This window comes from Mandrillus leucophaeus, unplaced genomic scaffold, assembly GCF_000951045.1.
Source record: "Mandrillus leucophaeus isolate KB7577 unplaced genomic scaffold, Mleu.le_1.0 Scaffold50, whole genome shotgun sequence".
NCBI lineage: Eukaryota > Metazoa > Chordata > Mammalia > Primates > Cercopithecidae > Mandrillus > Mandrillus leucophaeus.
Window position 1 is genome coordinate 3,539,949 of NW_012105365.1, and position 16,258 is coordinate 3,556,206.

The 16,258-nt window shown below is 34.3% G+C and overlaps 1 protein-coding gene across 6 annotated transcripts in view; it reads right to left on the reverse strand.

Moving 5' to 3' along the window:
- Nucleotides 1-16,258, reverse strand: part of ADAM22 (ADAM metallopeptidase domain 22) — a 255,952-nt gene that overhangs the window by 14,245 nt on the left and 225,449 nt on the right. For 2 of the 6 annotated variants that reach the window (XM_011996031.1, XM_011996030.1), the window contains 4 exons: nucleotides 13,465-13,482; nucleotides 6,672-6,779; nucleotides 4,156-4,256; nucleotides 3,736-3,802 (listed from right to left, as the gene is read on the reverse strand). In XM_011996031.1, the coding sequence (XP_011851421.1) occupies nucleotides 3,736-3,802; nucleotides 4,156-4,256; nucleotides 6,672-6,779; nucleotides 13,465-13,482 (294 nt within the window). Of the gene's footprint in view, nucleotides 1-1,345; nucleotides 1,457-3,645; nucleotides 3,803-4,155; nucleotides 4,257-6,671; nucleotides 6,780-13,464; nucleotides 13,483-16,258 lie in introns of those variants that run through there. The other 4 variants (XM_011996033.1, XM_011996032.1, XM_011996029.1 and 1 more) reach the window with 3 other exon arrangements.

A 16,258-nucleotide genomic window follows, 5' to 3' on the forward strand; every position in this document is an offset into this window, starting at 1 on the left:
CAGAATTACTGTGCAAATTTTAAAGGTAATAAAACTGTAGGGAGGTCTAAGTTGTTGGTTTTCCCCAGAGTTTCCTTTGATTTTTACCCTGGGAGCCAAGCAAAAATACATCCTCTTCAGAGTTGCCCTTGTGAAATAATGTAGATTTAACAAATTCCACATTGGAAGAATTTGGAGGTTTTCTTTTTTTCTTTTCTTCATTTAAAAAGTAACTTCTAGAGATACTATAGACAATAAAGATTCAAGCTCTATAAAACATAAGTTATTTGTAAACAAACCAGGGGAAATTATAAAATACATTATTTATTTTTGGTTACATTTTGCTTCTTTCCCCCATATTTAGTTATTGAGCTGTTCATAAATCTGGAAGACTACATTTCCAATTACATAAAAATATCAGGTTATTTTTTCCACAGCCCTTTCCCTCAATCGAGGTACTATACAAAATAGCATTGTGAAATTCCCTTCTGAAGGAAGGGTTCAGTTGCTTTTTCTGCTTATAAAACCATTTTTGGTAAGATAGTATCTCCTGACTCAGAAACAACTCACACTAGTTTTGCCTTTAGCCACAATCATTGCCAACTTGTGCTTTCACAGATAGCCAATTAAAACTTGCATAAAGATTTCCACTGAGATTCTCAACAAAAAGAAAAAGTCAAAAAGCCAAGTGCAGCCACAAATGAAGGCTAGTAATGCTCTGGCCTGGGGAAAACCGTAGAAAAAGCCCATGCAGCTGTAATCAGGTGAAACATAGCCACACAGCAAAGTGAGTCACCCACAGGCAGACGGCCACTTCCGGGAGGAGACATTTGTTCCTTTCACTGACAGTCTTAGAAACTCAAAGGACTGCTGCCACAGCTATTCCATGAATGCTACAACAACATGGGTTGACTTGCACTTGATGGACTTTTTTCTGTTTCAGGGAGCATTTCAGAAGGCTGTGGTCACTTCACCATAGAGTTCTTCACTGAAAAGAACTCTCAATTTTGTGTTCTTTCTGGGGATCTGGCCATGAAAATGTCTTCACGGTGAGCTTCCTGACATCTCAAGGTCATGGCAGCTGAAGTGATGGGATTTTATCACATTGCAGTAAATCTACCTATGTGGCTTGCCTTGGCATATAGCGCAACATGCAAAAAAATGCGTTAGATGGGATAGGGGAGCTCTTTGTGTTTTCCAGGATGGAAAAGCAAAGGAAAATTAGCTGGTGCTGGCTGGACCAGGAGCACCTCCAAGCAAACATGGGGGCTCGCTCAAAGATCAAATGACCCTGTTCTCAGCCAAGGAAAGGACTTGGAAGGAGATTAAGTGGCAGCCCAGAATGAAGGGGCAGGTGGAGACTGACCTGTGATCCAGACTCCCTGTCTGGGGGCTGTCAGAGCCCCCTGGGCTTATGCCTTGGGATGGGACTGTCTGGGCGAGGGAGTGCCCAGGCTCAGGTGCTTGGGGCTCCCTCCTGTAAAAACACAATATATAATACAAAGTCTAAGCCAAAAAAATTTTTATATCATTTACAACAATGAGGAAGATGCAAAAGTTTTGACTGGAAAAACAATACAATATATGAGGACATTTTATTTTGTTAATTAGCAGAGCATGTATTTATGGTACATGTTTTAATTCATATCCCAATTTTTCATCATCTTTTGGAATAATGAGGTATTAAAGGGAATTTTGAGTAATGGACCTGAAATATCTCTTATTTGAAAAAATAAAAGAGATACTTGTGGTGAATTTGTTCCTCTTGTAGTCACACAAATGGTATTATACTATCAGAAGCAAATGGGATTACTTAAATATGGAAAGTATTAAAAGTTTGCAAACATAATTCTTGATATGCTACGTATCAGGAATCCTCGTAAGAAAATATATATGTGTGTGTGTGTGTGTGTGTATATGTATATACGTATGTATATATAGAGAGACAGTTCCTGTACAAGAAGGTATGTGAGAATTGTGGTCAGCTTTACAGACTTGGATCCATTTAATTAACATGAGTCATGTAACCAAAATCAGAAAAGTCTGAAAAATCTGAGGAAGTCCTTAATACTTCTCCCTCACAAAGATGAACCTATTATAACGTCATATTAAATATTATAATTTAATTATCTCATAGGCAAGATTTCTCAAAGGCTATCTGCAGTACTACAATTTTAATCATACAATGTGAGTGGAAATCATACATAACATTTTTAAAAATAAGTAACTGCTCTAGAAAACATCGTATGAATATTGTTAAACACCAAATGTGCTTTCGGTCCTAAGCTCACAGCTTTAACATAGTACTGATTTTTTTTTTAACTTAGGAGTTTTTGAAGCCTTGTTATAGGAAATGCTGTTAGAACACTAAACAGTACACAAGGAACTTCTAAAGAACATTTTGCAATTTTATCTGTACACCTGTGAGCAACTAAGATAAGTTAAGGAGCTCTTACTAGGTGACCTCATGCAAAACAAACCAAACAACATTCCAAGAAGAGTTTATCAACAATGAGCCCTAAGGCATACAAGTGCTTTGGGAATGGATAAGATAAACTCTAACACATTAGTTATTTATGATGGAATTCTATGATGCCATTCTGGACCATGCAATGGTATCACTTGAAATTGTCTATTGTGTCTATAAAGTATCCTCTAGTAAATGTTGACAAGCCACTTACAAGACAATACCATTCAGGTGGAAGGTCCAAATTTCAGGGCAATGTTATTATTCCTGGACTGAAAAAGGCAGGGTATATGATGGAAAAGCTAACATAAGTTTTTGACAAGCAGTTAACAAATACCTGCTATTCAGACTTTCCAAGTATTAAGGCGTGAAGAAGCAATAGAGATCCTGGAAATAATAACTATCACTACAGTGAGAAATAAGTAACAAGTTTTAGGAAGGATAAAATAGAATGGGTAAAAAAAAAAAAAAACCGGGTGGCAAGTTCAGTCCAAAAGGATACTAAGGATGTGTTTTATTCCATGAAGGGAGATAAAGATTTGAGGAGGTTTTGTTTTGCTTGTACTTTCTTAAATGGAGAAACAAACAAAACAAGTACATTATTTACTTCATTATAAATGACTTCAAATGTGACTTCCAAACCCATCCCCCTTAAAAAAAAAAAAAAAAAAAGTAAATGCATGGCTATCATTTAAAACGGATAATGTCGCATTTAGTGACAATGATTCAGTTAAAGAGCAAGTTTAGGAAAATGCCCTTTTAAATGTTCTCAGATAGAACATTTAAAAGGGAAACTTATTCCATAAGTCTGAGAGAATGCTTAGATTGCAGCCATGAAGACCTCATAGTGGTGATTTCAGATTGTGAGCAGTATCATGCTCCAGTAAAATGGGAATTTTTCCCTGATGCTTACAGGCTGTGTGAGTATTGGGGAGAGGAAGGGTGACCCTTTGAAATGGTTGAATCCCAGATGATGAGAAGAAAGGAATGTTATCAAATTCCCTTCATACAGAACCAAGACCCCACAATGGCAGGTGACTGGAGGAAAAAGCCTGCAGCAAGGGTGAGACCCCCACTATCAATGAATATTGGTATGGGCGCAGTTGCGGAGATGCCTATGTAAAAGAGAAAAGCCATGGTTAATTTTTAAAGGGCAAAAAAGAATTTAAAAGATAAAACCAAGACCGAAGACATGGTTTACAGTTCTTTGACTATCTGCTTAATTTACTTTTGACACTATTCGCACAGGACCTTGGAGTGCCTTTTTTTCATTAGAGGTTCAGACTTACTCAGTTGAATTAGACCGAGGTCTAAATCTTTTGCCTCTGATTTTCTTTTTGTTGCCTCCCAGGTTACCTGAAAAAGATGGTTTAGAGCTAGATTTCCATGTAAATAAGTAATTGCCCTATGTCTAATTACGAGGCATTTCAAGTGGGTGTAATTTATATGCAGCACCACTGTGGAACACTGGGTTTTCACACTGTGCAGCTTTCTCAAATTAAATTTCACAAAGTGTATAGTGTCCTGGTGCTGCCGAATCCCACCATTTCCCATCCAGATAAAACCTAGGCTCTCATTCTACATATTCTCCTCTCTGTTGGGAGAAAAGCTAAAGAGCTTCCAAGAAATGAAAAAGTCTTTACAACCAGGGGCCACAAAATATAAAATTGGATTGTGTGGACAGATGGATTCAGAATGCCAGCCTCTACCTTGCCAAGAGTTACTTCGAGGTCGCCCGTTTTCACAGATGTCTGAAATATGTTTTGTGTCTGGAATCCTTTCACTCCAAGAATGAGACAGCCCATTTGACCTGAAATTGAAAATATTGATAAATTGTTCAAAAATGTAACCAAATGAATGTTTTGAGATCAGTAAGCAAAACTTCTAAGCATTACTGTGCATTAAATAAAATAAATCAAGAAAGAAAAAATCTGAAATGAAAGAATGAAGAGAACATGAAAGTCTTCATGAAGAAGGCAGAATTACACAACATCCAATTTAAGAAAAGTCAAATACAATGGAACCCCATTACAATAGTATATAAATGAAAAGTATCAAGACACAATGCAAGCCAATTTACATTCCCCAGAACGCAGCAACCACAGAGCAAATTCACTATGTATTTCAGCATAACCCCAGCAGCAGAGTTATAATGGGGTCCCACCATAGATGTTTCTTAATTGTAAAGCAATGGTTTCCACTCAAATATTATGAGAACATGGACTTCCAAGAGATTACATAAAGATTTGCTCAAGTGAACCTGGTTAACGTTTATCAAAGCATTATTTAGATTTTCTTAAGTAATAAAATTATTTTCTAAGAATTGGCATTTTTTTCCACAAATATGGTCCAAAAAAGTGTAGTACATGTTGGCTAATTGTTCAATAACTGAACTGAATCAGATGTTTATCATGACAGTGCCTCTCACAAAGCCCATGTACCATCGAGCCCACCTGCTATTTGTGTCCTACCATCTTTAAATGAATTATCTACAAGAAGCAAAATTTACACACCTACCTTGTACCACACAAGAATTTTAACAAGCTACATATACTTCAGAGTAAAGTCTTAACAACTTTTAGCTGCTTAAGAATCACAACCCACTGAGATTTTTCTAAAATCTGCGAATTATTCAAATGGATATTTTAAACTCTTTCATAGGTACTTTAGAAAATAGCACTATACTTAAAAATCTTTTCCACATATTATTCTGGTTGATGGTTAATAATTTCTATTTCAAAAAAAAGCTTTCTACTGATGATTGAAAATAAATGGAACTCAGCACAACTATTCCATATGAATTCCCTAGGTTGGAATTTCTCAACATCATTTGCTACTCACAGAATGACTCATATTTTGTACAAAAGAACAACAGAAATTCTGCTGGAAACCATTAATTTCTCCACTAATTTACCATGTTATTTAATTTAAAATTTAATATTCTATCAAGAAAATATTTGTATTAGAGAATTCAAGTAGAACCCTAGTCTTCTGCTCTTAGCCAACAAGCCCTCCATAAATTAAAATAATACATTTTTAAAAACATTCTTCTGTAGAACCATACTTCTTTGGCGACAACTAGTGTTTCTACTTTTGCTTTAAGCTACGTTATCTAAGTGAAAACTATCCTTCATGCTTAAGAAAGTTCCACATAAAGTAGAGTTCCCAGGTTTCACTAATTCCTTCTATTCTCGTTCCTGATTAACGTTTACAAAGACTGAGAGACATTACAGAATATTTACAGATGATCCACTCTATACAGAACTGCAGAACAGGTCATGTTTCCTCTCAATAAACTAGCAACTTCCCCTTCACTCTGCAAAGTGGTTAATGTGCCCAAAGGCATGAGCAGGGCTATCAAACCTTTTTTCCTGTCCATTACACTCTTATTGGCAACTTTAAATAAATAAATTCTTCTATAAGAATATTTTTGCTTCCTTCAACATGAATATAGGTCTCATTTCCTAAATCATGCCAACTATTTATTTCTTCTTTTTATTTATTTTGTTAAGCAGTTACAAAGCATGCAGAATTTTAAATGGTGTCATATACCTTAAGATGCTAGAATAAGAATATAGCATCAGTGTCTAAGACATATAAATATTAATTCCACCTGTACTGTTATAAAACTCAGGCAAAATTAAAAACACTTAATTTGTCAACTAAGTTGTAACTTATAAAGTCTAGAAATAATCACCCCCCCCAAAAAGGCAAAATCATAATACTGAAATATATGATTCACAGAGAAGCAATCTTTGTTTCATAGCGAGCTTAGCTTTGATATATATAAAATTAAAAAATATTCAATGCAGCACTTAAATTACCAATTTAGTTAACAATTGCTTTTATTGAAGCATGACAGTAACCTTTTTCTTTGACTACCAAACATGACATAAAGCTCACCATTTAAATATTATTAAATACTATGTATAGTTTCTTAAGCCATATAAAGCAAGACTGAAAAACCCTGAGGTTTCTATATAGAATCAGAGTTATTGGTTGGTTTGCTTTGTTTAGGTTTTGTGGCCTGATTTGTGTAATGAGTGGTTCTGAGCATATGGCATTTTGAAGTAGAGTAATCAAAGAACAAAGGATACTATTTTTTAACATTCAAGAAAGAAGGAAGAAGTAATCAAACCTGCTGCAAAATAATGAAATGTTCTGACTAATGGAATAATGTGTGATGGAACAGGTAGAAATCTGAAAATGCGACAGAAAAGCAGACCTCTTCTTAGAACTAGATGCTGAGTTTGTGCTGACTCCGGGAGGAATGTCGCTATAAAAAGAGTCACCATCTCCAGGCTTTTTTACATAATCTCCCTGGGGTAACTGTCTAAGGCATAATAAACATTTCAGAGTCAGAAAACAAGACACACACATGAACACAGACATATACAAATATTATTTCAGGAAAAAAGAGAGGTAGGGATAATGATCTACATGAATCAAATCTATCACAACACATAAAATTATCAATAAATGAGACAAGTTAAAGTCATTCTAACTGTAGAGGCCAGAAATGCAATTACAAATGTCTTTATCGTTTGGATGAATAAAGCCTTGCTTTGGGGAAAAAATATGAAAATATAAGTGTTTTCATGGTAACTTCATTATACTTGAAAATGTTAAGTGCATTTTTGTCTTTTTTTAAAAAACAATTAAGTCAAAGGTGTGTTAGGACAGATAGTCCCTACCCAGATTAAGCATAGCTTTTTTTTCCTTTGTGGTGAATAAACTGTTAATAATTTCTAAACATACATAATGTAACCTGGATTTGGTCTTAAAAGAACTGATGGATTTTTAAACTATTATAGAATTTAATGCAAACAAATCACTATTAGAGTTTGATGTTCAACTTAGAGCTTCATTATTCATTTAACAGAAATATGAAGAAATGGAAAGATTCAAAGTTAAATCAAAAAGGAAATTTTATAACTGTTCAGTGGAATATGTGAAGGAAGATAATTTAGCAAGAGCAAGAAAAAGTTGAAAAAAATAACTGAATTTTTGTTGAGACTATAGAAGCATATTTATAGGTAGCTGGTGGGTGACCTTAGTTCTCTATCTCTACTGTAGTAGTAGTGCACTGTTATTGACCCAAATCATCTGATTTTCAATAAACCAAGATTGGAACAGATTTTTATTACTTCTCCTAAGGTAATCAGATAGAAACTTTTAGATAAGGCCCCCACTTAACCCTCCTGCAATAGCTAATCTGGTCATTTGTCAGTGGTGTAGCCTCCCAAATAGCCAACTGCATCAAAAACTTGATTCTTTTCTATTCAGTACTATTGCTGGAGGTGCCACAAACTAGTGCTGAATTGAGAATTTTTAACAAAGCTATGCTTAATTAAATCTCCAGCAAAAGCACAAATTTGCTAACTTTTTCTTATTTGGTTTCTCCTTAATTACCATTATAATTTTGACTATTTGCTGATGCTGAATTTAATCCCCCCAAAATGCCATTTTCAGGTGTTTGCTTGCTTAAATTATTGCCATATTGTTGTAAATGTTTAAAATACACGGTCATTCATTCTCTCGAATGATTGAATACTCTCATATTATTTTAATGCTATTTAGTTACACATGTCTGTGAATCTGAAAGATTTTTCAATCAGTATGAAGCATATATTTTAACTTATGTGATTTAATTTACTCTCTTTTATGTTTACTAAAGAAAGTAGAATTTTTCATGAAATTAGTAATGTAGGATTAATTCCACCTATAACTTTTTGATATGATTCCTCCAAAATATTTTTAATTCTGTAAATGATTTCAGTTCATAATAGTTATCCTTTCTTTTCCCCAGTATATAAAACATTAATTTTATAGGAAAAAAATACAAAACCTCATATTTAGACTGTTACATGACACCCGCTGTATCTTCCCCTGTAAGAGATCTTTATTAATATTTTCTATTTTACCTTGTATCAGTAAAATATTCCATTAATGCCTGAAAAAAAAAAGCTGTCAATAAAATCAGAGTTCTATTTTTTGCCTTGGGGAGAAAATTTCCCTTTTGTGTTATATTAATATTTATAAAGGAATCCCATGAACACATTTCCAATAATAATCTCTATGGTTAACAAATCCCATTTATCACTACTATCTTTACTGATAATCTTTATAAACTGATGAGATGTGCCTCACCAAATTCAACTCCATTAAAGACCAGGCTGGGCATGGTGGCTCATGCCTGTAATCCCGGCAGTATGGGAGGCCAAGATGGGTAGATCAGTTGAGGTCAGGAGTTGGAGACTAGCCTGGACAACATGGCAAAACTCTATCTCTACAATAAATATAAAAATTAGCTGGGTGTGGCAGCGCACACCTGTAAGCCCAGCTACTTGGGTGGTTGAGGCACAAGAATTGCTTGAACTTGGGAGGCAGAGGTTGCAGTGAGCCGAGATCGCACCATTGCACTCCAGTCTGGGCAACAGAGTGAGACTCCGTCTCAAAAAATAAATAAAATAAATAAAAGATAAAGACAAGCTATTATATAAAAGCTCCGAACTACACTTGACCATTCCCAGTATTCTATCCCACAAATTGCCTTCTCTTTACATGGGTCTGGCTGGCCTTCAGGCATTTATCCTGGCAATTACCAAGGCATCACTTAGCTGACACTAAGGATGGAGATGGACTATCGTTCCCAATGGATGGGGCCCAATTTTGTTTTTTGTTTTTAACTAAACATGTTTTATTAACCCTTCAATGTAACTTCTCTGAAGTCCATGGTCATTTTTTACACAGTGCTCAAACACCCTAAATGCTAAATAATCATAAACTGTGGGTTTCAGTCAGTTTCAGTTCAATGTACTTCTGGGGCACCACCTTGTTTTCATTATGTTGAACAGATTAGATTCTTACCTATCACACTGCAAAGTCTCCAAAAGATAGAAATTCACTGGCTTTTCCTTAAAATTCCATGAGGAAGGCATGTAATGTTCTTCCCATGGTAAATGTCAGTGATAGGTTATGAATTTCATTAAAGATCTCTTAAGAACAATGTTTTTGGGAGGCCGAGGTGGGTGGATCATGAGGTCAGGATTTCGAGACCAGCCTGACCAACATGGTGAAACCCTGTCTCTACTAAAAATACAAAAAAATTAGCCAGGTGTGGTGGCGGGCGCTTGTAATCCCAGCTACTCAAGAGGCTGAGGCAGGAGAATAGCTTGAACCTGGGAGGCAGAGGTTTCAGTGAGCCGAGATCATGCCACTGACCCCCAGCTTGGGCGACAGAGAGACTCCACCTCAAAATAATAATAATAATAATAATAATAATAATAATGTTTAACATTTCCACTTCAGAAGACAACTCTTAATATGTTCATAATTATAAATCATCTAGTTGTTATGTTAACATTCTAAATTTAAACATTAAGTAAGACTGTTTCTTGATCACCCCAAAACCTTTAGGCAAACAGTCCTGCTATGAGAGAAGTCTAATCTTGCCGAAAAGTATCAATTGAATTATATTCATCTTAATAATTCTTATGTATACTTAAAATGTTGGAGGAAAAAACCATTTAACCAACTCTTAACTTTAGTGTTGAAGGAGGCATTTCTCCAATGCTTTGTTGGCATCTGGGCTGTCTCTTATTAAATTGTTACTTTACCGTTTTAAGAAATACTGTATAATGTGTACCAAGTAACACTGACAGATGCAGGAATATCACCAAAATAATAATAATATAAAAGCAAACTAAGAAAGGTTTGGAAAAAAGATGGGAAGTTCACAAGCAGAAAATAAAGTGGATAAAATAGGTGAGAGAGAAAATAAATGGGGAAGGGGAGGGCATTCTGCTTAAAGTAAAACCATAGATCAAAAAGATATAATCTAATTATTTTTTATATTTCTCATCAATCATAATGGTGTGTGTTCATCTCAGACAAAGGAAGAGAGTAAGATTTCAGCTAAATATGGATGTTTTATGTATCTAAGTTCAGTTAATGTTTCTTATTCTATTGCTATTTGCAAACTTATCCTAAAAACTAAAATTCACTTATAATTCTCACTACAAGTCATATAGCTTCTGAGCCCTAAAGCAATTGTGCTATAATATCAACAATAACATCAACTGAAAAAATTGGGGAAGTTTTCTTTCCTGAATATTTCAAATAAAAGGATAAATATAACCATCATTCTAATTACCTAATGTCTACGGCTATGGCTCCTTTGTTCCACAATTCTGCCCATCATAAGACACTGGCAGATTTAAACTGATGCTGTGCATATGTGGAGATCTGCCTTCGCTATGCCCCAGAATGCAGCTTCCAGTTTCTTTTTATTACCAAGTTTGTGAACAAAAAGAAAAAAATGGGTCTGCTTCATATCTTTTGGTCAAACTTGCAAGAAAACATAGAATATAATCCTTCTCTGTACTGAAAACCTTCAGGACCCATTCTCAGGAGAGAAAATGTATCTGGTTATCAAATTCAGTCACAGAATTACTTGCCTGTCCTCTCCAGGAATTGGAAAGTTACGCCCAGTTTGGCACTTCTGAGCCATTATAACAGTATTAGGAATCTGACAACTGGCTATTATACTTATTATGTCTTACATTTAGTGTCAAAGCAAAAGTTTACATTCACCAACATTTTCACCACCTCAACCAGTATGTGTGAGCCTCACTCATGTCAATGAATGCTGCCCTCCTCTTTGAGAAGAACTACATTCACCTCTTTCATTCAAAGATCAGAGAAACACAGTCTTCCAAGACCACATGCTAGTAACTTCCCGTCACCATAATGCTTTACAAATTACAAAGAACTTTACTTGATTTCAGAGTTGAGGAAAGTTTGATTTTCCAATACCACATACTAGTAGATTTCTGATTCCTTGTGGATTGGTCTCCCTACCATGGAACCTCAAAGAAAAACCTAATTTAAAAGCAATAACAATTCAAAATTCTTAATTTTACTTCCTGGTATATTTTGGACTTGGGAAGATATTTACTTTAATGTCTATTGATATTTTTATAAGATTGAACATTTTTTAATGCATGCTTTGGTCTGCTGGCCTTACCACTTCGTCTATAATCACTAGCATGTATTCTCGAAAAGGAAAATCATTTAGAAAACACTTATACATTCACAACTTCCTATCTAAAGTCTATTCTTTGCTATTTCTCCACTTTGAGACCTACTGTACAAACCTGATATTCATTAGTTATGGGCAAGGACAAAAAAGGGTTGTGTTGACATATATCAAAATATATAAAATAAATATCCACTGAAGATACGACAACTCTCAAAATATGACTGACTAGATTCCAAAAGAGTAGCCAGATCAATGAAATGATGACTCAGTAACACCAGAAGACATGAAATTATATCAGGCACATAAAGGAGATTCTTCATGTGAAAATGTTCTTAACTATATCTCTCTACATATTGAGTTAGCACAAGAAATTTGTGCATACTTTTCAATATTAATCATTTTTCTAAAGTGTAGGCAATTCCCTTATTCTGGACAGAATCCCTAATAAGAACATATCTTAGACTACTTTGCTAGTTTTGCTTATGTTACGTATGAGACATTTCACTTTTGTTTTCATATATTCAGCAATATTAAATTACATTATAGCCTTAGTTCCTGTGGAAATGAAGCTGAATCATTAACTTTTTAATCTTATTTGCCTAATTCTATTTTCCACTAAAGAAACTCAGCAAACTTAGATTTCTAATGCGATCAGTCAACCTCTACTCAACAGAAAGCCTAAACGGCGGCTCCTGCTCTACTCAAGCGCTTTTGGACACAAGAGTTTAAAACATGTCACGAAGAAATCTGGTTGTTCGTAAATTGTAATTTTGTCCCAGTTTTACTTTTTCCAGTAATGATGAGTTAGTCACTCTAGGGAAAGGTCAATATTTTCTATTGTCTACACAAACTGACCAGGATTTCAAATGGTAACCCATGGGCACCATGTATTTATACAGATTCTACAGATACTTACGGTTAAAGCCTTATGGGAATTTTAATTTATTTAAAAAAGAGTAAAGTTAAATTTTTGATTTGTGAAAAAAAATGAAAGTTGTGATGGAGCATGACAAATTACCACATTTATACACCTTATTCATAACCTGTCACAAGCATGCAACTCAACAATGGAAAAGGTTAAGTAAATAGGAATCTGCATAAATACCATGAGTATAGAACGATATCAAGTGTAAGACCTGGTCTAGGTTATCAGTTTCCAGGATAATATTTTAATATTTTATATCAATAGCTAACAGCACTAGCAACTTTTTAAGTGTGAAAAGTGAAGAGTGAATTTCAATATTATGTGCTAATTTAGATTCAGATAAAATAGGTAATTGTTATAGAAAAACATGAATGTTTTGTATCTGTTTTTATGCTGTTGGTTAAGCACAGATTTTTAAGGTTATGCTATAAGGGTGTCTGACTTTCTCAAGAATATAGACATTTTTATTATTCCAACTATGCAAATTCTTTCTTTAACTAAATGTGCAGTTACCTAATCAATACAAAAAAATTCCTTATGCAGAGATAAACAGGCTCAACAAATGCTAGAACATTCCCAACAGCAACACTGCCCAAATAAACTTTGTCACTTATGAATGGATATTATTAATATAAAAACAGTGACAAATTTCCTCAGAAAGTATTAGGCAATAAGAGTGTTACAAACATGAAGAAAAGCTAACATTAATGTAAACAAATGGGACACCTTACCATAGAGGAAGTATGTTTTGGATGGAAAAAATCAATTTCTATATATATTACTATTAAAAAATAAGCAAGACTCTCCACTAATTGTTGTATTGTTGGATAAAAGAACCATTAAAATTAAATGACAGATCTATTTTAAATTACTATATTTCATGGCACCATCATTAAAATTATCTCAAGATAATGAAAAATCAAGATTAGTGTATGATCATTATAGCATAAAAACAAAGTGAACTTAATTAAAATTGCATGTATGAATTCCAGCAATGCTAATCTGAGTCAAACCTTTCAGTTTTATGTTCACATTATTTTTATTACATACCTCTGTTCTCGATAGTTTCTTTTCATGGACAAGAAGAGAAAGAGGAAGAAACACAGAGTTAGTTACCTCTGGATGGACATCAAGAGGGAGCTCTAAACATAAAAGCTCTAGCTTTCATTGAAGAGTCTTCACTAGAGGATTCTGAATTACAGAATTAAAATGGGAATGCACACACAAAAATGTCACTTCATCATTAGGAGAAGCGACAAAGAGTCAGTGATAATATTGTCAAACAACTGTCCATTTTTAAAAACATAAATATGCTGCAGTCATTAAAGAGTAACTGTTTTCTCAACATCAATCGCTGCTGTAAAGTAAATCTTATTTCAAATAGAGGTCTTCAAACATACATTAACTTAAATAATGAAATTAATGAATCGTTACTTATATAAATAACTGTATTTTCACAGAAATAAAATTATAATTCATTCCTAATGGGATATAAACCCCAAACTATAGTTATTCCTAAGAATTTCAAATAGGGGAATATAAATGAATATCAGAATATTTTATTTCATCAGGTATGACAAATAGGAGTGAGTTAATTGATGACTGTTAAGGATCTCCTAAGTGATTACTACTTACTTGCTGAAGTTTCACATTGGAAATACTTGTTCAGTGTTTAGTCTCTGTGTTTATTTAACCATAAGCTAAAATCAACTTAAATGAGTTTCCAACTAAGTGGATCTTATTTAAAAATTGCTCTAAAGGGTGTGGTAGTACAGTACCAGTGACTTTTCAGGGGTTCATTGCTAACTTTCTATCTTGACATAATTGTTAGTATTTTGGAGACACGTTAGAAAGGTCATGCAACTGAGTTGTTTTGGGCTGCTTCCTCTAAGAACAAGGATAACGTTTTCACATGGATTTCATTGGTAACATCTTTACTTGCCAGTCTATTTCATCCACATTATACATATCATGTTTGATAACACACACATGACGGCAAAGGTGCCAATTCGTTATTATTTTTGATTCTGGAAACTATCAGATGGGTGAAAAATAAACCTGGTATCTTTCTATTCAACATGTTTTACTTTTTATTCCTTCAATCTGATTTCCTGAGCCATATGGTTCCAAATGAGCATTCTACTTTTTTTTCATTCCTGCTATTCTCCACCCCAAGGCTTGGAGAAGGGGTAGAAAGTTTAACTGGACAAACTAATGAGAAAATGAGTTCTCAGGTTCTAAATCTGGTTTTAAATTTCAAATAGAATAAGTAAAACATCATATTCATGAATTTAATTCCTCTTTTAAAATATCTACATTCCCACTATATTCCTAAACATATTCTGAATAATTTTAGAAACATTAAAACTTTAGCTACTTGGACTAATTATTTATAAAGAGGATACTGTAATATACACAAGTTTTGTCTTTTTCCTTAAGCTAAAACCAACTTAAATGAGTTTCCAACTATGTGGATCTTATTAAAGTTGCAAAGTGCATATATGCAGGAATGAACAAATCTCAAAAGAATGCCATAAAAATAAGAAATCACATGCAGAAAAAGGTGATTTTCATTCTAATCAATAAAGGCAAATAGACATATAATTTAATAAGTAATATGAGTGTTTAGGTTTCTAAAAGGTAGGTTTTTCCAAGATTGTAAAAATGAAATATCCACTTCCACCACTAGGTGGCAGAAAATCACACACTACAGAATGAACAATTTTTTCTTTCCATTTTCACATAGCCAAAAGAAAGCACTGAGCTACTTCAAAACAATAATGCTTGTGATGACAGTTGCTACTTAAATCGTGCATTAAGTTGGAGAAATAGTGTGATTCCAGCACACAGCTAATTTGCTTGTGGTGTGAGGAGAAATCAAATGATAAACAGAAAAGCCTTCCTATCAGATATATGATTTTGTAACTCCAAATGTTACGCTGAGGTGAAGTATATCCAGTAACCTGCATACCAAAGAGGCCCATAGGTTTTAAGTATCAGCTATGAACTTATTATTATCACCTAACACTGTCTTAAATCAACTGCACCAAAAGTAACATCTTTATACGGGTATATGGCAATTGCTTGTGAGGTCAAAACCATGAAAGAGTTTATTTAGCTGAAAAGGGAGATCAGTTAGTTTACTGCCAGGATAAGCTTTGTATGCTACAAGCATTAATAATACAAGAATTTGTGGAAGACCACACAGTACAGGGCTAGGTGCTCATTTAATCAGGAAAGAGCTTACTATTATGCTGTGCTCTCCTTCACTATGATATGCCATGTCAACCATGTTATGTCAAACTGTATTATGCTCTCCAAGCTACTCGTTAATATACAGTCTTCCACAAATGCCTGTAATATTAATGCTTGTAGCATACAAAGCTTATCCTGCCAGTAAACTAACTGCTCTCCCTTTTTAGCCAAAGAAACTCTTTCATGGTTTTGACCTCACAAGCAATTACCACGTACACTATAAAGGTGTTTCCTTTGGTGCAACTGGTTTAAGACCTTGTTAAGTGATAATAATCATAGCAAACAATTACCTAGTGCTTACTGTGGGCCAGGTACTACTTTGAATGTTTGATATATATTAACTCAAGGAACAAAGGTGAGTCCATCAAAAGGCATGGGGCAAAAGTCTAAACTTTTGATTCTAATTCCCAAAACTTTGAGTTACCTAAGTTTGATACATGAGGAAAAATGTGCTATGAAATCAGGTAATGCCCAGAATGCCTAGCACAAGCTGCAGGCCTTCCAAATGGAGAAAAGCCCCAGGCCTGTGGACTGGAACATCATCAAGGATCAGCAGAATATGATTTTAAGTTGAAATATTAAAGAAAAT